This window comes from Myotis daubentonii, chromosome 4, assembly GCF_963259705.1.
Source record: "Myotis daubentonii chromosome 4, mMyoDau2.1, whole genome shotgun sequence".
NCBI classification, from domain to species: Eukaryota; Metazoa; Chordata; class Mammalia; order Chiroptera; family Vespertilionidae; genus Myotis; species Myotis daubentonii.
This window is the reverse complement of record NC_081843.1, coordinates 76,012,101-76,036,775: the sequence shown is the minus strand read 5'-3', so window position 1 is coordinate 76,036,775 and position 24,675 is coordinate 76,012,101. Positions and strand designations below refer to the sequence as shown.

Genomic DNA, 24,675 nt, shown 5'->3' with positions numbered 1-24,675 from the left:
TTATCACCTAAAACTATCAGTGATGTCTCTCTGTACCAAATAGTGAAACATGTTCTAATATGCATGTCACAAAGGGCATGCTTGTATGTTTTTTTGAGATCTTTAGGAGGAGAATGCTGCTGAAGAGAAGAGAAGCTGTGGGAGTTTGTCAAAACAGCTAGAAGGGCCACCAACCCCAGGGTGGAGGAGGTGGGACGAAAGCAGAGGAGGCCCCCTCTGCTTGAAATCAAGTGTGCGGAGTGTGTGTGGTGGTCTCCTCTTGGGCTGTATGAATGTCCTTGGCAACACAGCATCAATAGAAACGCACTTGGGCAGAATTGCTGGGTTTGCATGTAAAAAGTTAGTAGGCAGGGCACTCTCTCAAGCAAAGGCACGTTCCTGAAGCTATTGACCTAAGTGAGCAGACCCTCAGGGATTGTGGAGTTAGCATTTGGGAGTGAACAGTCAAGAGCAGTCCCATGGCCGCTCTGACCCGCAGGAACTGTGCTGAGGGACCCCAGGCGGCGAGGCCGGTGTGTAGAAATGGGTGATGGGGAAGTGAGCCAGCCTAGCAGCCAGCTCCCACCTCTCCGTGGAGCTCTGTTGTTCTGTTTGCCTCCTTATGTGCATTTAATGGAGAAATTAGAGACTGAATTTTGGAAGCCAGAATGGGATGAAAGCAGGCACAGTGTTGCCTACTTGCCATAAAGTTGCCGAGAGCCTGCATGTTGCAAGTTCAGCACTGCTTGGCCGCTGAAAACCAGCACTCAGAGCCGGAAGGCTTGGAGTTGGTTTCCCATTTCTTAGAACTGGCCCTCGGTGGCCCTGGGCCATTTCCACTACATCTCTCAGCCTCAGTTTCTAGATCCATAAAACCTACTCTAAGTACAAATGAGGATCAAGTGAGATAATGTATGTGAAATTACTTTGTGAATGTTATTGTGCTATACAGATGACACGCCATAGATGTATGTCCCTGAACACCACTGAGGGCTAGAAGTTGAATATTGCCTTACCGTGGTTTCCGTATTAAGCACCAAGTGAGGAAACACTGGGGGGAGCGGGGAGGGGAAAGAGACCAAATAAGCCAGATTGATTCTGCTTATATTTAGAGAACCTTTTAGGATCTTTTAAATCATTAGGACCCGAAGCTCTTACTTAAGTAAAAAATTCAATTTAGAGGAAAATAATCTACTTATTGCACTTGTTTGTTTTGTCCTTCCAGACATGTTGGCTCAGTCCTCAAACCCAGAGGTCTCAAGTGCTCTGTTAAAGCCCAAGTCACTGGTCACTTTCCTAATGAGTCTTTCAAAACTGGCTCACACACCTACTGGCAGTGCTTGAACCCTTTTCGGCCCAACGTCAAGGCTGACTCGACAGACCAGTTTCAAAAGATACCACACTATGAAATGTTTTAAAGAATAAACTCTTTGATTGAACATACTTAATAATATAACCAGTGAATTTTTGGTTTAAACTTTAAAATAAGAACATTAAAAAGTTCAACATTCAATCGCATCAATTAATTTGGACCAGACTGTTTGAATTCCAAAAATAAAATTGAACCGCAAAGGGTTAAAGTAGCAGAATCAACTGGAAGGCAGCGTCCACTCTGAGCCCGTAGGCCTTTCTGCCTTCCAGCAGGCTGGTGGAAGGACCCCTTCCCCGCTCCTCCTGCCCTGGCCCCGTGTGTATAGCGTGCCCTGCGGCGTGGTGTGCAGTCCAGCTGGTTATAATGCAGTCAGAGGCCCGTGGGAAAGTGACTTTAGAGGAAATAAACTGCGCCTCCTTCTCACTGATCTCCCCCCCACCCTCTCCTATCACCGGTCCTACCACCACTCAGCTGCTACTTGCTTCAGGCACTTGTGAATATGTTCTGGTAAATGTCACCATGGCCAGGGGTTGTTTTTTGTAAAGGACCTTTAATGATAAACTCCTCCACTGACCCCTTTTCGTTAAAATCTAGGCCTATCTTTCTTGACGAATCACATGTGATGTCCTTTGGATGATAGCAAAGGTGATTATTAATGATGAATACTTACAATGACCACTTGTGAATTATGTGAGCTTGAGAGAGGGTAAAGTGAGGCCTTTTTCCAGAAAGGAAATGAATGTGTCCTTCTCCATCCCCCCTCATATGTCCAGCAGTGTATTCCATTTGCAGAGTGACCTCTGGGACTGTTATAATTAGATTTCAGTGCTGATGGAGACTGCAAGACGAAGGCGAGCATCTCTCCATAGCCTGGGTGGCCATGGCAGAAACAGTTCATTCCTTACTGATATCATCAAACTGATTTTCCTCCCCTAGATTAGACCAGGAAACATCAAAATTAATTTGCTTTCCTGGGATCATACTAAGAGGCAATAGCGTCTGTCCTACCCGTCTCCTGTGGGAAGTGCACCGATAGCCCGTTCAGGCCTCTGTCTTTCTTGAGGGAGCCTTCTGCTCCCTGTTGGCAGCCCTGGCAAACATGTTTTCTCCCCGATGCGGCTCACCCTTGATGAGGGTTCCCCAGCACTAGTCCTGAGAATGCTTGTTGTGGGTTCAGATGAGTTTCCTGCTTCTTGGAAGAAAGATGCACACAATGCCTGCTAGCAGATTGCAGCTCTGACAGGCCTTGTAACAACAATAACAAAATCCAATTTTGCTTAATTTAGTGTTCCATTCAGTGATTTAACAAATAATTTTAGAATGGGTCAGGCATTCCTCTAGGTGCTGGGAATTTAGCCAAGAACCACACAGAAGTTCCTTATGGAGTTTATTGTTTGTGGGGAGAGTCAGACAATAAAAAACAACAACAAATAAAGATATATAATACATTGTGAGATGATGAAAGATGATAAGGAAAATAGCATAAAGGGTCAGAACATGATAAATGAGGGAACTGTCTTAGATAGTGTGGTTTAGGGGTCTACATGGAGGTGAGAAGAAACTGGAAGGAAGGGAGGGAGGAAGGCTAGCAGTTATCTGGGGGGGAGAACATTTCAAGCAGAGAGAATAGCAAGTGCAAAGGCCCTAAGGCAGAAGAGTGTTTGGCACATTGGAGTAGGCTGACGTGGATGAGGGGTATGTGGTGGTGGAAGATGAGCCCAGAGAGGAGGTGGGCTGGGCCATGTAGGGACTAAGGAAGTGGGAAGGAAGCCATGGGGCTTCTTAGCATGGGAGTAATACTCTCTACCCTCCCTACCTTGGGGAAGGGTTTCTCTGGTTGCTGTGTGGATAAGAGCCTCTAAGGGGCAAGGGTAGAACCAGGAAGAGCAGCAAGGCGGCCATTGCAGTATCCAGGTCAGATAGGATGTTGGCAGGACCAGGTGGGATGTTTGTGGGACCAAGTGATAGGCACTAAGGTGGTGAGAAAGTGCTGGTTATATCCCATCTTATTTGTCTATAAACTCTTTTTGAGGAACACTTTTTAATATCTTTTGGAATGCATTTTAGGAAACACTGTTGTAGATAATCAGAGGTTGATCATGTATTTCTGTCATACTTTCCTCTCTGCGCTATTTAATAGTGGATCACATGTCAGAGAGGTGAGATACCAGAAAGCCAATGGAAGAAACTGAACATTGTAGTTTTAACAAGTATGGTTCAGGTTGAGTTTGATGTTGGCCCCAGAGGTATGACAGTCAGAGAAAGCATTGGAAATCTATTTTTGTTTTTACTTTTGTTCTGGATCTCAGAAAGGTTTTTATAATTATTTCAACCCATGCTGAGTTGCTTGTATGGCCTTTATTAAGCTAAGTCCTTGGTGAGTAAATGCTTTACTTGTTTATCGTTTGCCTGGTAAACACAGGTTAGAATCCACTCTATCCCATAATATCATACTACCAAGTGCCAGCACATATCTCTTTTCACATTTTAAGATACTTATCTGTTTGGTAGCTGGAGGTTACATCAAGTGGAAAATTCCTTGATGGCGAGGATGTGCCTTTAATTCATGTATGCTTAGAATCAGAGTCTACTCTAGACCCTACTGTTGAGTAGCTGAAATGTAGCTGTTAGTTGAATGAGTGAGTGAATGAGTGTCCGGCATTGCCTTGAGCACCAAGAATGAGATGAACCAAAACAAGGTCTCTTTCTTTAAAGAAATGGCAATCTGGGGAGCGGATGGATGACTTCTGACTTCCCTTGTGACCATGGCTTTCGGCCCAGATCTGTTCTCATACACTGGTAGGCTATTCACTGGGGAGGATTGAAATCAAGAAGTCCCTCCTGTCCCCCAGTATCTCACTTATCAGCCCAATTACTGAGCTTGAAATTCCTCACTTTAAATATTTCCTCAGACTAAGGAAGGGTGGAGTATTTCCAGAACTCCTTAGCCCTTTGTTTGCATGTTGTATATGAATTCGTGAACAGCTCTTTTCACCAGTGACAGTAAAGGAGAAGGCTTTGTTACAAAAGAAACAGAGGAGAGACCAGAGCACCCATTCTCCAGGGGCTGCCTTGATCACGCTGAAGCATCTGGTTCCAAGGGAACCCTGGGCAGAACATGGAACATGGAGTCAGTGAACACTCCAGTTCTCTTGCTTTGTGGGTCATGCTGCGGGGACTGCACCACTAAACACCTTGGTCTCTAAGCTGCACAGCATTCAGCCACAGAATGCTGGTGGAGGTGCTGAGTCTCTGGTACCACCCTGCCCTCTGAGAGGCCACAAGCAATGGGAGCAAGGAGCAGAGCAGCCCTTGGGGAGCATGCTCTGGGGAATTTATCATGAGCTTGGCGTTGATGAAGTAAACAAAGGCAGCTTTTGTAGCCATCACCCTAGGAACCTTGCAAAAATGAAATATTTTCTAGGGAAGGCATGCACAAAGCAGAAAAAACACACATCATTTTCAGACACTAAAAGAAATACAGTACAAGCCTGGGGGGAGGGTGGGGAGAGAGGTGGGGCTCTGTCCCCTCATCCTGTTGACATCTGAGAGAGTTCGTTAACTGAGGTCCAGGAGAGTGTTTTGCTGTTATCAATGTAATATTAGCGAGGCAGACTTGATAACTCTGGCTCTGCCTTTGAATTGCATTAAAAACTCTGCCAGCATGCTAATCACATTGCCGGACTTGCTCAGCAAAGGCAAGGGGACAAATAGGCATGCTTCCTGGTGTTCTCCTTACTGCTCAACCTCAGGGAGTGTATCTCTGGCAACAGCCGTAAACACCCAGGCTGAGCCTGTTCTGAAAGAGAGGCTGCTGCCTGGAGACTCCCAGCCTGTGCTCCTGGCTACAGCAGAGCGCAGCCAGCCCATGCTTAATAGTCATTTTTCCTTTCAGAAAGGGAGCTGGCCCTGTCACTGCTGGACGATGGATTATATTTATAAAGGACATTCTTCTATTCTTCTATAATTTCAAGCCAACTAACACTTACTGAGTTAGGTACCAGGTACCACGCTTTGCCTTTTGATGTTATTTTATTTAATCCTCCAAGAGCACTTTTATTTTCTGCTTTATAGGCAATGCCACGGAGGACTGAGTCCATAAACATCTTGCCTCGTGTCACAAAGCTAGTGAGTGGCAAAAGCAGTATTAGAACCCAGGTGTGTGAACAGGATCACTTTGTGTCTAATCATGCAGTCCATTTTAATATGTCTCGGACATCTGTTTGCTCAAGGGATGTCCTGGTGTTTCTGTATAAACTTAGGAATAATCACGTGTGTACTCCCCTGAGGTGGGATATGGATTACACAGCTCTTTTGTGTTTCAACGTTGGGTCTAAATAACTGCCCGACACCAGTATTTCACTGGCTCCATAGCCAACGTCTAAATACATAAGATATAGCTATCTCATTTATAAATTGCCTGGATCCATTTCTTTTCTCTCTGTGTCCAGAGATGGGCAAGCAGAGAAACTGAAACAGTCTCATTTTGAAATAGCTCTGATGAGAGAGAGAGAGTGAATGTGGAGAAGGATAAATGGTCACAGATCTTATTTAAAAAGGCAGGTGCAAATAAGACCTACCTTTTTCTCTTGATCACTTGGTCTGTACTGAGGAACTTTTTTCCCCGCTGTCCTTCTCCGTCTTCGAACCTGTCCTTAAAGGTATTTCACAAATGCTGCCTGTATTCTGAAGTTGTCATATTATCAGATGAGTGTAATCTGAATAAAGATGTGAAGGAGCAGGGCTAATGAGAGTTAAAGATGAGGTATTTCCAATGTTCAGGTAAATAAGGCTTTATTAAGCTCCATTCTTCTAGATCCCTTACTGCAAACGCCTCTCACCTAGAGGAAAACCCAAGGGCCTTACTGTGGCCCTCAAAGCCCTTTATGATCTGTCCCCAGCCACTTCCCTTGTGATCCCTCCTCAACTCTGCTCAGCCTCTGGTCTCCTTGCCATTCTCCACTGAGGCCTTTGTTCTTGCTGTTCTGTGTGTCCAGAAAGCTCTGAGTCCCTGGGAAACAGCATGGCTTATGCCCTGGCCTTCATCAGGCTTCTACTCAAAAGGCTCCGGCCTTGACCACTTCCCTTAGATAACAGCATCTCCTGCACGCTCTGTCCCTGCGCTGTCCAGTGTGGTAGCTACCAGCCAGGTGTGGTTATTGAAATGTAAATCTCTGTCCTGCTTTTATTGGACAGAGGAGATATAGAACACCTCCGTCATCACTGGAGGTCCTGTGGGCCAGCGCTGCTCCGACCTCTTACCCCTTGATGTTTATCTGCAGCACTCACCACGACTTGAAACTATGTATGTATTTGTTTTGTTATCTGCCTCTCACTAGAAAGGAAGCTCCCTACACTTAAGGACTTTGTCTGATTTGTTCAATCTCCTCTTTTCAGGTCCTTGAAGAGTGCCTGGCACATAATAGGTGCTTAATAAATACCTGATGAATGAGTGAGTGGATCTTTTGGGGGGCTTTTGTTGCTGTTGACAGTATTACAGATGTCTTCCATTTTCTCCCCTTTTCCCCCCTCCACCCAACCCTGGTCCCACCCCAGGCCTTCCTGGGGGTCCTTTTATAATTGCAGGGGAGATGAGAGTTATTGAGGGAAGTCACCCTTCTCCTACTCTTCCTGCTTTGGAGGGCGTGTGTGTTAACCCATAAGCTTCAGGAAGGAATTCAGTTCCTGGCTTTGTTTCTCTTTGCGTCTTCCTCCCATGCTTCATAAGGCCCATGAGAGAAGAGGGCTGACCACATTCACTCAGGGGGTGTTTACCGCATTTGTAGATGGCCAGCCTCTGCAATGCCAGGGAAGTCATCTGTCAGAATGCCTTTGGCCATTTCAGAGAAGAGAGTATTTTGCTGCTACTTAAGAGTAGGAATTGTGAAGGGCAGTTTTGTTACTGACGATGCTTAATGATGCAGATTGCTTCGCTCCTCAGGCATCTGATTTCCCCTTAGCGACTGGAATCCAAGAGCACTGCACTCCTTCGGGCTCCACTGAAGATACCCCAAGTCTCTTGCCAATTCTTCTGCAAAGTTGCTGCTTCTTTTTTCAAATTTACTTCCCCCCTTTATTTTATTTTTCCCATCACCATTTATCCCCCATATACCCTCTTCCACCTCCACCCATCCTTCCCCCTGCAGTCACCACACTGTTTTAACACTTTACCAGAGAAGGGCCGAGGTTGATAGAAGGGTCTAGAGAGGAAGGCTGGGCTAGCACTGTCTACCTGATTCAGAACTTTCCCTTTCTGAATTGTCCTCTAGCAAGTTAGTCCAACACTTGCAGCTCATCTGATCTATTCCACCATCAAAATTCTCTGCCCTTGTTCCCCACAGCACACTTCCTGGCCCACTGAATGGATACAACAGAAATTAAAGTTTGTGGCAAAAATATATGACATGGTTCTGAGAAACCAGTAAACAAATATACAAATAAATAAAGAATTAACAAATATGTATATGTTTTTATATGTATTTGTGCATCTTATTTATTAAATAACTGGCATAATAAGAAGAAAACATAGTAACAGAGTCACATAAAAGATTTGAATAGATAGAAAGATACAGTTTTGGATGAGATGACTGTTGTAAGACTTTTACCAGTTCCCTTAAAATTGCCAACAGTACAATTCTCATTAAAATTCAAACGAAAATTTTAATATAAAATTCTTAGTATAATTTAATTAAAATTCTAATGAATAGTTCATTTGGAAGAGAAAATGGACAAAAATAAATATTTGCAAAGGATGAGTCATGAGGTCTACAGGCACTAATAGATATTAAACTTATAACAAAGTGATAAAAATTAAAGCTAAATGGTAGGAAGGCAAGAGTAGATAAACATATTAGACAGAATTCAAAACTGAGGAGGCACTAATGCATATAGGAATTTTGTCTCTCATAAAAGGGGCATTTTAATGAGTGTTTCTGAGATATTTGATTACTCATTTTTTAAATTTCCCCTTTCACACAGTATAGCAAAATAAATTCCAGAACTAAGCATTAAACAATGAAACTAAAATGAATTAGTTTAGCTGGAAATTTTGGAAGTTCAGGAGGGCCTTGATAAATGATTAGGGCAGGAAACATGAAAGAAGAACCTATAATAAACTCTATAATAATAGTTTAATAGCTTTACGTAGCAAAACCCCATAGACAAGTCCGTCTGAGAAAAGTATTTACAGCATGTATGACAAAAGAGTTTAGATCCTTACTATATAAAGAGCTCTTAAAATTCAGTAAGAAAAAGACCTTGTATTAGGTTCCTGAGTTTGCTTAACAAATTACCACATTGGGGGACTTAAAACACAGGCATTTTTCCTCTCACAGTTCAAGATGTTGTAGGGCTGTACTCACTCCACAGAGGATTCTCCTTCCTTGCCTCTTCTAGTTCCTGGTGGCCCTAGGCACTCCTTGGCTTATGACTATACTAGAGGCCGGGTGCATGAAATTTGTGTGTTTGGGGGGGAGGGGGCGGTGTCCCTCAGCCCAGCCTGCACCCTGTCCAGTCTAGGACCCCTCCGGGGATTCAGGCCTAAACTGGCGGTCGGACATCGCTCTCACAATCTGGGACCGCTAGCTCCTAACTGCTCGCCTGCCTGCCTGCCTGACTGCCTGATCGCCCCTTAAATGCTCCCCTGCAGGCCTGATGGCCCCCAACTACCCTCCCCTGCCAGTCTGATGGCCCCCAACTACTCTCCCCTGCTCGCCTGATGGCCCCCACTGCCCTCCCCTGCTCGCCTGATGGCCCCCACTGCCCTCCCCTGCTCGCCTGATGGCCTCCAACTGCCCTCCCCTGCCACAACCCGCCTCCTCCGCCTGAGGTGGAGGAGACGCCGGGACCGGCCTCCTCCATGCCGTGCAGAGCCGTGTGACCCCCAGGCCTCACTGTGTGGAGCGGCACCGGGTCCCGCCTCTGCTGTGCATGTGGCCATCTTGTGGCCGCCGTCTTGTGACGCTGTCACGCAAGGGCGTGACGCCACCTAGGCTTTTAATATGTAGGATAACTCTAATGTCTCTGCCTTCATCTTCATATGGCCTACCCTTCTGTGTCTGTGTCTTCTCTCTTTTATAAAGACACTTGCCATTGGATTTAGGGTCTACCCAGATAATCCAGAATGACCTCATCTTGAGGTCTTCAACTTAATTACACGTCTTTCCAAATAAGGTCACATTCATAGGTTCTGGAGGTTAGGAGACATAGATGTATCTTTCTGGAGGCCAGCGTTAAACCAACTATAAACCTCAATACAAAAGTGGGCAAAAGATAAAAGATTTTACAAGGAAAGAGATGTTCAGTTTCACTAGTAATCAAATGGAACTTACAATGAGAAAACACCATTTTTCTCTCATTTGCCAGAAATTTCAACTCAGATAACCACCTGCCATGTTCCTATTGATCTCTGGGATGAGCCCAGCATTTTTTCATTTTTCCATTTACCAGGGAGAGACATAGCCATAAAATACAACTCCTCCCCTGAACTTGTCTGCCCACTAGTGAAGCAGCTTGCACATTTTCCGAGATTGCTTAGTAAAGCTGGTGCAAACTTATTTTCTTGTTTCACATTTTATTTGGGTATCATTGTAGATTCACATGCAGTTGTAACAAATAATACACAGAGATCACCTATATCTTTCACCCAGTTTTCTCCAATGGCAACATCTACAAACATCTGATTTTACACAGACTTTTTAAATAAGTATTCATACCTGCCCTTATTTATACAGAAATATGGAAAACTCTTCTTTGCTTTAATGAGACTACAAACTACAGGACCCAGTCTCTTCCATCAAGATCTGAGAATCAGCAGGCAGGGGTGGGAAACCTTTTACTGCCAAGGGCCATTTGAATATTACATCACTAGAGGCCTGATGCACGAAATTCGTGCAAGAGTAGGCCTTTGCAGCCACGGCGGCTGCCTCTATCCCTCCGTCGCGGTGGCTGCCTCAACCCTCACAGCTGCAGCCCTGGCTTTGTCCGGAAGGTTGTCTGGACAGACTGTTTGGTCGATTTGCATGTTATGCTTTTATTATTATAGATTAGCTTCTGTGCCACACATAATTATCAATTTAAAAATTAGGCTACTATATTCGGTCAAACTCTTAATTAACTCACCCCTAATGCCTTGTCAGGGCCAGGCCAAATGATTTCGTGGGCCTTCTGTGGCCTGTGGGCAGGCTGTTCCCTACCCACCCCTGACAGAGCTTGTGTTTGGGGCATGAGGAACCTCGAATCACAGAAAGAGCTTATACACACATTCCCTGTTTGGGGCCTGATCAAGACTTTTACAAGAAGTGTTTTTCAAAACTGAAAAGTTGAATCATAATTTTTCTTTTTCTTTTTTCATTGCTCACATGATTAGATCAGTTAGAGGTTAGAATTATCTGATTTTCTGTCATAATTATGCCAGTGGAGACACCATGCCTGCTTTCTGTCTAGAGGTGGCCCCCTGACAGGGGCCTTTCAGGGGAAGGGGAGAGAACCCCTTCAAGCATGAGGTTAGAATATTTGTGACAGAGCAAAAGCAGGAAAGCCAGTGCAGTGAGTTTATTTACTATTGATTAGAAGAAGCAATTGCAGAAGGTTTCCTAGCAGGCACTGCCACGGAGTGGGGGTGGGGCGCCTTAAGGCGGCTCGGAGCCGCTCTCACACTGGCCAGGCTTGGGATCACGCTGCGCCGTGTCCATGGTGCTCTGTGCACAGGAAGCTGCTGCCGTGCAGCGTCTGACATGATCGTCCGTTTATGGGCAGTACAGCCGTTGGCTTCATTTATTGTGTGAAATGCTTTAATTTTGCTTCCAATTTTTAAAGTAGGAAATGTCTCTCCTTCTCCAGCATTGTTCCTCATCGTGCTCCCTTCTCTTTTTCTTGCCTCCTTGAGTTCCTGAGCACCCCATCCTCATCCTCTTCTCACTGCCTTTCCTTTTTTTCTGACTCTCCTCGCGGTCTTCGCATCTCTCCCTTCCTCTGCCTCTCAGCTCTCCAAAGAGAAAGAAGGAAGAGAACAAAGAAAAATCCTTTAAGACACTGGGCAGAAAGCCTTGTAATCACATGTTTACTTTAATTTCATTCTGTTGTTTTCCAAAACACAGGTCTGCAGAGCCACGCCTCTGTCTTGCCTGTTACAGGGCATGTGTAGGGATTCGGCGGTAATGAAGCGCAGTCCATTTATAAACAAACATCTTTTTGTCTTTATTGTTGGGTTTGTTAGTGATGTCTGAGTGAGCAGTTTAAATGTATGTTTGTAATAGCCACTTACCAAGTATTTCATACAAAAGGAAGAAGTAGAAATGGCCATTATATAAATCGATGTTTGGAATGCTGCCACAGCACAGGGCTTGGGGGTTAATGATGGGGCGGCCCTAACTGGTTTGGCTCAGTGTTGCCCTCTGACTGAGTGGTCTCAAGTTCGATTCCGGTCAAGGGCACAAACCTCGGTTCAGGGGCATCTGCAGGAGGCAACCAATCAATGTGTCTCACACATCTGTGTTTCTCTCTGTCTTTCCCTCCCTCCCATTTCCCCCACTCTGTCTAAAACTCAATGGGAAAAATATCATTGGGTGAGGATTGTCAGCAACAACAACAACAAAATGGAACAGAATAACATTTTCACCTTTATATCATCTATGTACAAGGGTGGGCCTGACATTGGCTCACTTGGGCCACCGAAGGAGATAGCTCAGTGGACAAGTGAAAGATTGGTTACCATGAGGTCAGTTCAAATGTAATGAGCCAAGCCCTAGCCGGTTTGGCTCAGTGGATAGAGCATCAGCCTGGGGATTGAAGGGTCCCGGGTTTGATTATAGTCAAGGGCACGTACCTTGGTTGCCGGCTTCTCCTCAGTCCTGGCCCTGGTCGGGGCTCGTGCAGGAGGAAACCAATCAATGTGAGAAACACATTGATATTTCTCTCTGTCTTTCCCTCTCTCTTCCACTTGCTCTAAAAATCAATGGAAAATATCCTTGGGTAAGGATTAAATAAAAATAAAAAATAAGCCACATTGTTAAAAAAAAAAATGTAATGAGCCAAGACCTAGGAGGCTGTCATTGAGAAAGAAAACCAAGTGATGGGCAGGGCAGACCACTGACCCTGGTTTCCTAGACAGCAGTTAACTGGAGTGGCAGCAGGACAAGAGGAGAGGGAGGGTATGAGTGTGGGAGTGGGGCCAGGGTGTCCAGAGATGAAGAAAGTAGAGACAGAGTACTTACAGGGTGGGGATGTGCAGGGACATTGCATGTGGCTTACCCGCCCCGCTGTCTTGGGGTGGTTTCTGAAAGGGCAGACCTCCCACTAAACAAGCAGATGTTCTGACTCATTGATTACCAAAGGCGTCTGCAAAATCATTTGATGAACTCTGCCTGTTTCCTAAGGACATGGCTGCTATACTAGGGGAAAATGCTCATTGTCCGTTTAGGGTGCCCTGTGAATCTCTGATATGTTTATAGGAAGGAAACGCAATGAAAGTAGAGGGAAAATACATTTTACAAATATATATATGACTTAATAGCACTGCATATAGGGCTGCTTGCCTGCTTTTTTTTTTTTTTCGTTTTTTGGTGGTTTTTTTTTTTCTTTTTTTTTTTTTATGTGAGGAATTAAGGTCAGATAGGATTGTTCTCATATTCTGGTTTTGCTTTTGTAGTGTGTGTAGATGTGTGTGAGCAATATTATTTTTCTCCATCAGTATATATCTTTGTATTATTTTCAATATGTGTCATATACAATTTTTGAATGTTTTGTTGATTTTGAGAGAGAGGAAGGGGGAGAAATTGAGAGATAGAAACATCAATAAGAGAGGAACATCATCGATCAGCTGCCTCCTGCATGCCCCCCACTGGATATCGAGCCAACAGCCTGGGCATGTGCCCTGACGGGGAGCCAAACCAGTGACCTCTTGGTTCCTGGGTCGATGCTCAATGGCTGAGCCATACCGACTGGGTGCTGGATATAAATTTAAATGTGACAGATGTCCTATTTGCATTCTATGCAAAGTTACCTCGTGGTCAGAGTTCCTTAAAACAAAACAACAATAATAATAAAGACCCTAAATGCTCCAAGTGCAGAGAACCAGCATCCACTGTGCATGTGTACAGTGATATCAAAGAAAGGAAGGCAAAGAATGTGTTTTAGCCTGAGGGGGCAGTGAAAAGACAGCAAGAAATAGATGGTGAAAAAGACGTAGAAAGGAATAATAAATATCTCCTGTGGTTTTTCTTTTTTTGCAGTTCTGTTTTGAACCTAAAGTGGATGATGCTGAGCCACTGACCAAAGTCTATAAAAAATTCCCATCTTCTCATTGGCTATCAGTTGAGACACGATGGAAGACTCTTACAAGGATAGGACTTCACTGGTGAAGGGTGCCAAGGACATTGCCAAAGTGGTGAAGAAACAAACAGTAAAGAAGGTGAATCAAGCAGTGGACCGGGCCCAGGATGAATACACCCAGAGGTCCTACAATCGGTTCCAGGACGAAGAAGAAGATGATGACTATTACCCACCTGGAGAAACCTACGGTGGGGAGGCCAATGACGATGAAGGCTCCAGTGAAGCTACTGAGGGTCACGATGAAGATGACGAAATCTACGAAGGGGAGTATCAGGGCATTCCCAGTACGAACCAAGGGAAAGACAGCATCGTGTCAATGGGGCAGCCCAAGGGTGATGAGTACAAGGACCGACAGGAGCTGGAGTCAGAGAGGAAAGCCGATGAGGAAGAACTAGCTCAGCAATATGAGCTGATAATCCAAGAGTGTGGTCATGGCCGTTTTCAATGGACCCTTTTCTTTGTCCTGGGCCTGGCCCTCATGGCGGACGGTGTGGAGGTGTTTGTTGTTGGCTTTGTGTTGCCCAGCGCCGAGACGGACTTGTGCATACCAAATTCCGGATCCGGGTGGCTAGGTGAGTGCTTCAGGTCAGAGGGACAAGTTTTGAAAGGGGTTTATCTGTTGATCATAGTTAACAAATAGGATGAATACAATTCGTCTAGAGCACTGTATTTTTTCCCCCAACACTTTATTATGAAATATTTTAAACATACAAAGAAATCAAAAGAATTGTCAATGATGCCCATATATATATCCACCACTTAGATTCGATTGTTAACATTTACTATATTTTCTTTTTTAAATATATTTTTATTGATTTCTGAGAGGAAGGGAGAGGGAGAAAAAGATAGAAACATCAGTGAAGAGAATCACCCATTGGCTGCCTTCTGCACGGCCCCCACTGGGGATCGAGCCTGCAACCAGGGGATGTGCCCTTGACCGGAATCAAACCTGGGACCCTTCAGGCCACAGGCTGACGCTCTATCCACTGAGCCAAACCAGCTAGGGCTACTATATTTTCTTTATCACCTATCTGTCCATCCATCAACCCAACTTATATTTTCATGCATTTCAAAGTAAGTTACACTATTTTAACTTATACTATTATAAATGTAACATTGGTTTATCCTTTATCAACTTCCAAAGGTAAGCTGTTATATGAAACTTACTTGACATTTTCCTAAATACAGAGGTTAATTATATGAAATTCTGACAAATGTGATTGCAGATTCCAAATAGTTTGGTTAAAATACTTCAGGACCCTACTAATTTTTGTTTTTTCTGTAATTTATGTGTATGTTTTCATGTTCATTTTTTCAACTAGTCTTATTCATAGATTTTTCTCTACATTACTTTTTCTATCTTTTTCAAAGTTCATACCTTTGTGCCTAAACTGGAAAAACTTCATTTTTCTCATAGGATTTAAAAATCTATTTAAAATCATATTATTATTTCAGTGATATGTGTTAAAAATAATATGACCTTCCTATAAAAAAACACCTAGCAGATTTGAATTTTATTATACAGTTGCCATGGACTCAAGGTTCATATTGTTAAAAGCTGTGGTTAATACTTTCACTTATTTCCATTGGGCAGTGAATGTAAGAAGTTAGAGAAATGTGTACACAGTGGAATATCCTCAACAACTTAAGAGTCTATTGCAAACACTTGTACATTTTGCTAAGCATGCCACAGGGAACATGCTTATGTGCGTATTAAATCTTTACGAGTTTCAGAGTCTGTGAAAGAGAGTAAGAATACCTATTATCTCTAGTTCCAGGAGACTTTTTCAACTAAAGTTTGAAAAACAAAAATAGGCAACTTCTTTTGTGGAAACCTTGCCACTCTATTAAGTAATGTTATCATCATGGATGCTGAGAAATTTTCTGTGTGAAAAACAATTAAAGACCGTTTCCTAACCTGCTCTGTGACAACACAAGAGGGATAGTCATGAGTGAAAGGATTTATATCTTACTCCTTTCACGCTTGTTAGTTTCTAGCATCGGCTTCTTTGAAAGAGATGGGACCATGAAAGAGGACTGTGAGGTGGAAGGTGTGAGAGGGGGACATATTTTGCATAATTTTTGCCAGTAGTAGACATATTTGGATGTTCAACCATCAAAATTCACAACATGCTTCAAAGGAGGATCCTTAGTCATTTGTTAAATTGATATTCCAGCATATCTGTTTCAGATCTATCACTTTATTTTTTTCCCTTTGGAGAGGAAGTATACCCACTGTAAGCCTGGGCATCGACATAATTATCAAGATTTTGTTAAAGGAATATATCAGCAGAATGTTTTAAGAAGACAGATCCTGAGGAATACATCCACACATATATTTAATAATTGCAGGCTTAAGTTTAGAATACACAGTCTTTTCATGTTATGATCCCACCTTTTATATTGGAAACATTTCAGGAAAATCGAAGCGGAGCTTGCCTTTGTGCCTTTATCTTCACGGTGCCGGATGGAAGCACAGTATGGCACATGGTTCTTATTTGACTGTCCTATAGCCTACCATCCCTGAGGAGGTCCCCCCCCCCCCAGGCGGCATTCAGAAGTGTAGATAATGCTGTGGAACAACTGGAGCGCAGACCTTTTGATTTCTCCATGCACGTTGCCAGCTTTCGGGAATTACAAATGGGTCCCCAGGAGTGTCGAGTTTCACTCAGTGTTGTGAGTCCACAAAGAAGCATCTTAATGGTTTCATAGCTGTGCCTTCCAGACTGGATTTCAGTTATTTTGCCATTGTAATTTCACTTATAATTGCATACTAACCAAGTCCTTTTTCGACAGTCATTTAAATTATTTTGTCATTTTCATTTCATCGAATAATAGCTTTGTAATATAATTATCACACTAAGTCATAGCCATGGGATCAAAATGCAGGAAGGAAAGATGCATGACCCATGATTGGTGGCATTTTGAGGACATGGATTTGCAAAATAATTTCTCATTTGTTACTAAGCATTGTGTCATTTTCCTCAAGGCTGGCCAGGAACAAAGAATAAGAACCAATTTATGCTTTCATTATTTGGGAGATGGATCTCTTTGTGTTTGCTGGAAGATTAACTTACTAGTAAAGGTAGCTAAGGCAGATCGTGTATGCATGTGTATGTGTGTCTAGTCCGTTTGCATCTATAAGATTGTTAATTGTGCTGGGAAAAGGGGAAATATTTAATTGTCTAATGAGCTGCTCTTTGGGGGAATGAGTGCAGTCACTTTCAGATAATCCATTCTTTATTGCTAAAGTCTATTTATTGAATACTTATTATGTGCAAATCCCAGGGTTACCACAGAGGAAAATAGGACAAAAAAAAAAAAAAAGGCAAGGTTTCTGTATCTAAGGAAGTTATGGTTAAGTATGAAGAAATCACAAATCTCTGTGGATTACTAGTGTCCATAGCTGTAAAAAAAAAAAAAAAGTGTCACTAAGGAAACTTCAGGCGGCGTGGGGGGGGTTGGGGGGGGGGGCCGGGACCTTGCAGGAGAAGGGCCTGACTAAGGCCGTGGAGAGAAGGCGTGGATTAGAGAGCTGTCCAGGGGCACAGGCAGTAAGGATTAGGCTGCCAGTGAGTTTGGAAAGGGGAGGAGGTGGGCGGTCAATGAAAGGAAGGCAATTCAATCTAGGTCATGGCGAGTAGAGGTTTTAGTTGGAGGAAAAAGATGGAAGGTTTAGTTGTGGGCTTTCCACTTGGAGATCCTTGGGGACATCTGAAGAGGAATTCCCAATGGGCTACTTCCCATTGGGCTGAAGCATCCAATGGTTGAGAGCCATCTCATTTACGATGAACCTGCCAATGGCCTTAGCCAGGGAGACGTGGTTTCCTGCTGAGCACTAGTTAGGGACTGGTGCTGAGGGAGATCTCATTGAGGAGACTGGTCTGGCATTAAAGAAGTTACTGCTGGAAATGACATAAGATGAACACATTGATCAATGATCATGCTAGAAATTTTTTTTGTTTTGTTTTTGTTTTGCTTTTAATCCTCACCAGAGGGTGTTTTTTATTGATTTTAGAGAAAGAGGAAGGGAATGAGAGAGAGAGCGAAACATCAATGTGAAAGAGAATCATCATTTGGTTGCCTCTCATACGTGCCCCAATCAGGGATTGACCCGCAGCCTAGGTATGTTTCCTGAGTGGGAATTGAACCTGAAGACTTTTGGTGTATGGGACAGTGCTCCAACCAACAGAGCCACCCGTCCAGGGCAAGGCTAGGAAGTTTTTAAAAGAAGGAGTCTGCACTGAGCGAAGTGACAGTATGACCTCTGACTCCGCATGCCCTCCCCTTTCCCCGTTCACATGGCAGGATTTCCTCAGGCACCACACATTCTCCTGGTTGCTGTAACCTTACAGAGCTGTGCCTCACAGCGAGTGCTCTGTGAGACCATATCTTAGCTCCTGTCCAAGAGCTGTTGGGGTTGGGTGGAGGGTAGGTTGAGTTCTAAGGCAGGAAGGATGCTGTAACCATTTTAGCCTCAAGCTGTGATCAGGCTCAGTCCCACCCCAGCTCTCACCCGTCAGAGCAGAATAAGCACCTCACTGGCTACTCTTCCCTTGTGTTCTTCCTTCAGAGAGGCTGGTTTCTCACTCAATGGCCTGTTTCCTCTTAGGACCCACCTAGTGAAGCAGGGAACCTAGTCACTATTGGTTCAAACATTTTCTCACTGGGGGTTACAAAGCTTTAGTGATATTTAGAACCTAAAACATTATCATGGCCAACTCTTCTCTAAATTTTAAGACCCTAAAAGTGTACACTGCAGATTTCAGGCTCAGCAGCTCTGTACTCTGCCCAGTGCCCTGGTCCTTGACCATCTGCCTTGTTATCTCAGAGGGAGGTTTGGTCTCTGTGGTGGGTGTGCCCTGTGGCTCTGTTTAGCCTTTTGGCTGTCACAGTGATCCTAATTGGAATTAGAAAGTTATTGGCTTCTAGAGAACATCCTGTCCACCAACACTAGCAGAATCTTATTTGGATTCATTATTGTCAAATTGGAGAAGACGACTCAGTAATTCATTATGTTCCTGGGCCTTGCTTCCTCCGGGCTCCCTCACTCTCCTGAGAGAAGAGAGGTTTCTGACTCGACAATGGAGTGGAGCCAAGTAGCCTGAAAAGATGTCTCCATCCAAGGAGTGTGCGATTCATTTCCATCGGACAGGAGTGAACAGAACTCCCTGCCACATTCCTGAAACGTGCCAATAAGCAGCGTCCTGGGACTAGGAGCCTGTGATAGTAAATGCCTTTCTGTACCCCGGAGGGTCACTGGGAGAGTTCCCACTGTACAGCTTTGAACCTGAAGGCTGATTCTCGCTTGCTGCATCTCCGTATCCCGCTGTGCTACACTCCTGGGTGAGGGTTCTGATCCACTGTTAGTACTGGCCTTGTGTGTCCTAAGTCAGTCTGGGATCCCCCTGAAGTCATGAGAACTGGGTGATATGTTGTCAGTCTGGTGGATTTGTTAATTTTGGACTTTGGTTTAAATAAGGCACTCTGAATTACTAAGCATCTGATAATTGGATCAAGCCAAATACAAATAATACAGACTTGTAGGTTTGAATTCCACACATCAAGATGCAGTTGCACCCTTCATGGGCAATCTAGCCCCTCCATAGTCTCACCTAACAGGAGCTTTTGCAGGCCATTGGCTTCCTGCAGAATGCTACAGAGCCGAGAACTGTTTGATTACTTTTAGTTTGAGGAATCAGCCTCATAAATCACTAGAGTAAGTATTTTTAATCCACATATTTTCAACTGACAGTCTTACCTTAAACTTAGAAATTTTTTATTGGCCTTTAATATTGTAAGAGAGGAGTAGAAGAGGTCCTTAGATATACAGTTCTTACCTTCAATTTAATTTAACTGTTTTTAAGTGTACGATGGACTGACTTTAATTACCACTCTATCCAAATTTTTCATCACTGCAAACAGTAGCTCCCTATTTCCTTTCCCCACAGCCCCTGGTAATTCTAATCTATTTTCTGTCACTATGAATTTGCCTATTCTAGATCATTCATATAAGTGGAATCAGATAGTCTTTTGTGCTTTTGTGTCTGGTTTATTTCACCCCGCAAAATTCATCCATGTTGTAGCATGTATATAATTTTACGTTATACGAATGTTGCCACAATACAAAAAGAAAAGAAACAATGAGAAGGAAGTCCTTCTGGAGATGGGTGGGTGCTCCTAGCTGGCTTCAGATGGAGTCAGCCTGTCTCCTGTGTTTGAAGAGATGCTGGAACTGGTGGTGTGTCCTGTGCAGTTGAAAATGTAATAACAGGGAGGGGCTCCAAGTTGCCGGATTGCTGATCGGGAATGGTCCCTAGGAAGGTTATGAATGATATTCATTCAAGTGAAACATACATGGTGGGGAGCAATTGCAAAGAAGGGCGGGCACCTACCTGTTCATGGAGAGCTTTAAATGAGCTTATTCTGGAGCAGGTGGGGAGCCTTGGATGTATGAGCAGAGAAGTGGTGTGGTGAGAACACTCCATTGAGAGACTGCTGTGCTCGGAATGGATTGGAGAGGAGCAAGCTGGCCAGAAGTTAAGGTTCATTTGCATTTGAATGATCTAGCCTGTGGGTGGTGAGAGCTGATGGCTGAGGGACTGGAAAGGAAAGAATTTTGGACTTTCACTGTAGATTAGCTATGGGAGCAGGGGAGAGGAAGCTATATGGCACTGAGGCTTCTTGCCCAAGTGTTGTATTGGGTGGCAGTGCCTTAAGTGCCGGGGTCCAGCCCCAGCAGGTCCAGGGGTCCCCAAAGGCGTGGACGGAGTCGGCGAAGAAGGAATGACATGGAGATAGGGTTCAGTTGATCAGCAGCCTAGCCAGGATCTCTAGCCCGGATCTCCAGAGAGGTTCTGCTTCGGATCTCCAGCGAGGTTCTGTAGCCATGTTCCCTCGCTAGGTTCTCCAGCCAGGTTCTGTCCAGGCTCTCCAGTCAGGTTCAGTGTCCAGGTTCCAGTCAGGTTCTCCTGCCAATCTCTGTAGTCAGGTTCAGTCCAGGATCCCTTGCCATGTTCTCCTGCTAGGCTCCAACTCCAGGCTCCGAGGCCAGTCTCTGTCCAGGATCCTCTGGCATGCTCTCGCCAGCGAAGTTCTTCTGTCCCTAGAGAATGTTCTGTGTAGGTTCTGTGCCTAGGCTCTGTCTCTCTTGGTCCTGTCTTCCAAGCCCTGTGTGAGTTCTGTCTCTTGCTGTCTTGTTCTGAGTTCTGTGTGTTTCTGTCTTGTTACAACTGTATTTATACCAGTTGATTCAATCCTATCAATCTCTATTACAAAGGTTAGGGCGTTTCTTATCTCCATTCCAGGGAGAAAAGATTATGTAGTTTAAGCATGATTGTTCATAGTTAAAGGGATTAATTACCCGCCTGGCACTTAGTTGAGGGGTTTTATTCCCTCCCTAACTTCAGGGGAAAATCCCTACCTGGGGATTCAACCTTTCTAGGAGAGGTGACCTTGGTTAAAACACAGCGCCAAGAAGGTGAGCAAACATATAAAGAACAGTATGCCATATATGCCAGGTCCCTTGAAACAGCAAGGATGGACCGGCTCCCGGCACTTAAGTAGACATTGGAATTCTGGGGTTGGTCGGAAAGAGGGAAGGCGGTGCATGGGAGGAAGATGAGTTTAGTTACACCAGACTGTGAGCACAAGAACTGGATGTCTATTCACAGGCTACCCTTGGTACCTAGCACAGAGCCTGGGTGGTCAGCGGTGTACAGTGAATTTTTGTTGAGTTTGAGGTGGCAACCAGGATGCTCAGGAGAAACGGTCCAGGGGGGCATTTGGAGGTGGGTTCTGTGGCTCATGGGGAAACCCACCCTAGCAATGGACATTGGAGAGATCTTCGAATAGAGATGCAGAGCCCACAGGAGAGGACGGCGGGTTGAGGGGGAGAACATAGGAAGAGAAGGGGGCTAATGCAGATGTTTAGTGACTGCTTTAAGGGGTGAGTAGAGAAAAGTCATAAAATAAGTGATTGGAAAGATAGGAAAAGTCTCAGCTGCCGGGAGGCCAAGAGCAGGGGGGGTTTCAGGACAGAGGGGGTGGTCATAACTGAGGGGTGCCTCGGGGGGCATGGCCGAGAAAAGGACGTTGGCCATGGCAAGGAGGACTGCTCCAGAGAGTGGAAAGGATAAATGTCAGATTAACGGCCAAATTAAGTTTTAATGTATATTTTTAAAGGGGAGGAAACAAATCAGTGTTTAAAAACAGGTTATAGGGTAGCGAGATATATTTGTCTGGGATAATACACCTATTAACTTAATTATACTATAGACTGGAGCAGCTGAAACAAATACTAACCATCTCTTCAAGGGGAAAATTGCAGATTTGTAGCCATTACTTCTGCGTCATTGTGTGCCAATATTCACATCCGGAGTATATCTGAGAGATAAATTGGCAAACCAGGAGCAGATTGGGTTAGCTGCTGCTGTCTCGTTTTATTTATTTTTCCAAATTGGAAACAGTGTTATTTACTGTTGCCTCTGGATTTAACAATAAAATAAACTGTTGAAATGCTTACATTTAAGCATAAAATAGCAATGATAAATAGTACAGAACTGCCCAGGGCAGGTGAGGTGAGGGGGAAAGGCAGCTCCCAGTTGGCCACTCCCTGGGGGTGAGCTGACTCAATCAGAGGGTCCTCTATGACCACACACACTACAACTCTGTCCCCTAGGATTCTGCTGGATCAATAAAGAAGGCTCCTCTACGCACCCCCCCCCCCACACACACCCCACACTGGGGACACTAAATTTTGTTGTTGTTGTTAATCCTCACCAGAGGATATTTTTTCCCATTGATTTTTAGAGAGGGTGGGAGGGAGAAGCGGGGAGAGAAAGAGAGAGGGAGAGAGAGAAAAATATTGATGTGAGAGAAACACAATGATTGGTTTCCTCCTGCATGCGCCCAGACCAGGCCAGAGATGGAACCTGCAACCCAGGTACATGCCCTTGACTGGGAATTGAACCTGGGACCCTCCGGTGCACAGGCTGATGCTCTAACTACTGAGCATGCCAACTAGGGTTGGGCATACTACATTTATAATGTAGGGGCCCAGGCATGTGATGGTGGCTCCCGCAGACTCCTACTGTACATCGCACAGTGTATGGGGTCCCAGGTCATGTTTTCTTGGAGTCACAACGCAGTGCATTACAGTATATGTATACACCATATTTTAACAATTCATTCATCTGTCAATGGACATTTAGGTTGTTTCCATGTCTTTGATATTGTGAATAATCCTGCAGTGAACATGGGAGTGCAGCTATCTCTTAGAGATACTGATTTTAATTCTCTGGAATATATACCCAGAAGTGGGGTTGCTGGATCATATGGTAGCTCTATTTTTAATTTTTTTAAGGAACTTTCTCACAAAGTTAGAAATGGAATTCTAAATCCATAAATAAACATATACCTAAGGTTAACTGATTTCAGCAAAGGTGCCAAGACCATCCAATGTGGAAAGAATAGTCTTTTCATAAAATGGTTCAGGGACAACTGGATAGTTGCATGCAAAGGGACGAAGTTTGACCCTTTCCTCACAAAGATTAACTCAAACTGGATCCAAGACAAATGTAAGAGGCAAAACAAATTCTGAAGAAAACAAAACCCTTATGATTTTTGATTTGACAAAGGATTCTTAGATATGACACCAAAACACAAGAAACAAAAGAAAAATATAAATTTGATTTTATCAAGATAAAAATGTTTGTACTTCAAAGCACACCATCACAAAAGTGGAAAGACAACCATAGAATAGAAGAAAATATTTTCAAAACATATATCTGATAAGGGACTTGTATCCATCATATATACAGAACTCTAAAAAGACAAAAAAAAAACGGAATTAAAAAATGGCCAAAGGACTTAAATAGACATTTCTTCTAAGAAGTTTTCCAAATCCTATTGACATGGTGATGGGTGGAGGTCCTGTCAGATAATGATATTCTTGTCCCGGTATACCTCCCCCGCCCCCCCTGACCGGCCTGAAATATTCCATGAATGCTTCGAAAGAAATGGCTATATATTTTAATATTGTTCTTATTTTTATAGTATGATGTTAGAAATACTGTAATGGACTTGAATGGTTCAGTAATTGTCATTTAGCACCCACAGTATGCTAAATGCTATGAGGAGTACATAATAGACAAGAACTTATTCTGTAGGGGTTTTGGGCTGGGAATCAGAGCCCAGGGTTTCTTCAGAGTCAGGTCGCTGATTAGCTTTGTCCAGACTCATCTGTAGAATGAGAAGATAGTACCAGAAGTTTCCCAACTTAATAGTTCCAGCTCTCTGTGATGCCGAGATTCTACGAAAGATGAATTATCTCCATGTTTCTTAAGCAGAAGGAAGTTGGTTATTAACAAAAGGGCATTGCATACATACCACATGGCATCCTATCAAATAATTGGATTACAGGAATATTTCTGGAGAGGTAGCTGGCTTGCATGGATTGAGCCCTGGAATGTTTCCTGGGACATGATCCTGTCTTTTCACTGTGGATGCCTGTGTTCCCTACACCGCCACCAGTCTGTAGTCCTGAGAGCAGTGTTGCTCAAACTGGTCCCAGGAAGTATTCAGATCTTTACTGCAGGACTTCTCAGAGCCTATAATGTGCAAAAGTGACATAATCAAGATAGTATTTCCAAAGTGATTTGACTGTGAACCCCTTTGCTTCATAGAACATGTGTTCATACTTCACCAAGCAGGTATTAATACTTACTGAACTAGGAATCCAGGTCAGGGGTTGTTGGTTCGATTCCCAGTCAGGGCACATGCATGGGATGTGGGCTCAGTCACTGGTGAGGGGTGTGCAGGAGGTGGGTGATTGGTGTTGTGCTCTCTTCTCCCTTAATCTCAATCTAAAAAACCAATAAGCTGTAAAAAAAGAAATCCAACCACCTCCTTTCTTAAAGTGAGAACAATTACAAATTTTTAAAATGTCATTTAAAAATAATTGATTTCACGCCGAAACCGGTTTGGCTCGGTGG

The 24,675-nt window shown here is 43.9% G+C and overlaps 1 protein-coding gene across 1 annotated transcript in view; it reads left to right on the top strand.

The window, feature by feature from the left end:
- Nucleotides 1–24,675, top strand: part of SV2C (synaptic vesicle glycoprotein 2C) — a 161,223-nt gene that overhangs the window by 22,382 nt on the left and 114,166 nt on the right. The window contains exon 2 of the mRNA XM_059694290.1: nt 13,582–14,253. Within this exon, the coding sequence (XP_059550273.1) occupies nt 13,674–14,253 (580 nt within the window). The 5' untranslated portion in view covers nt 13,582–13,673. The remainder of the gene's footprint in view (nt 1–13,581; nt 14,254–24,675) is intronic.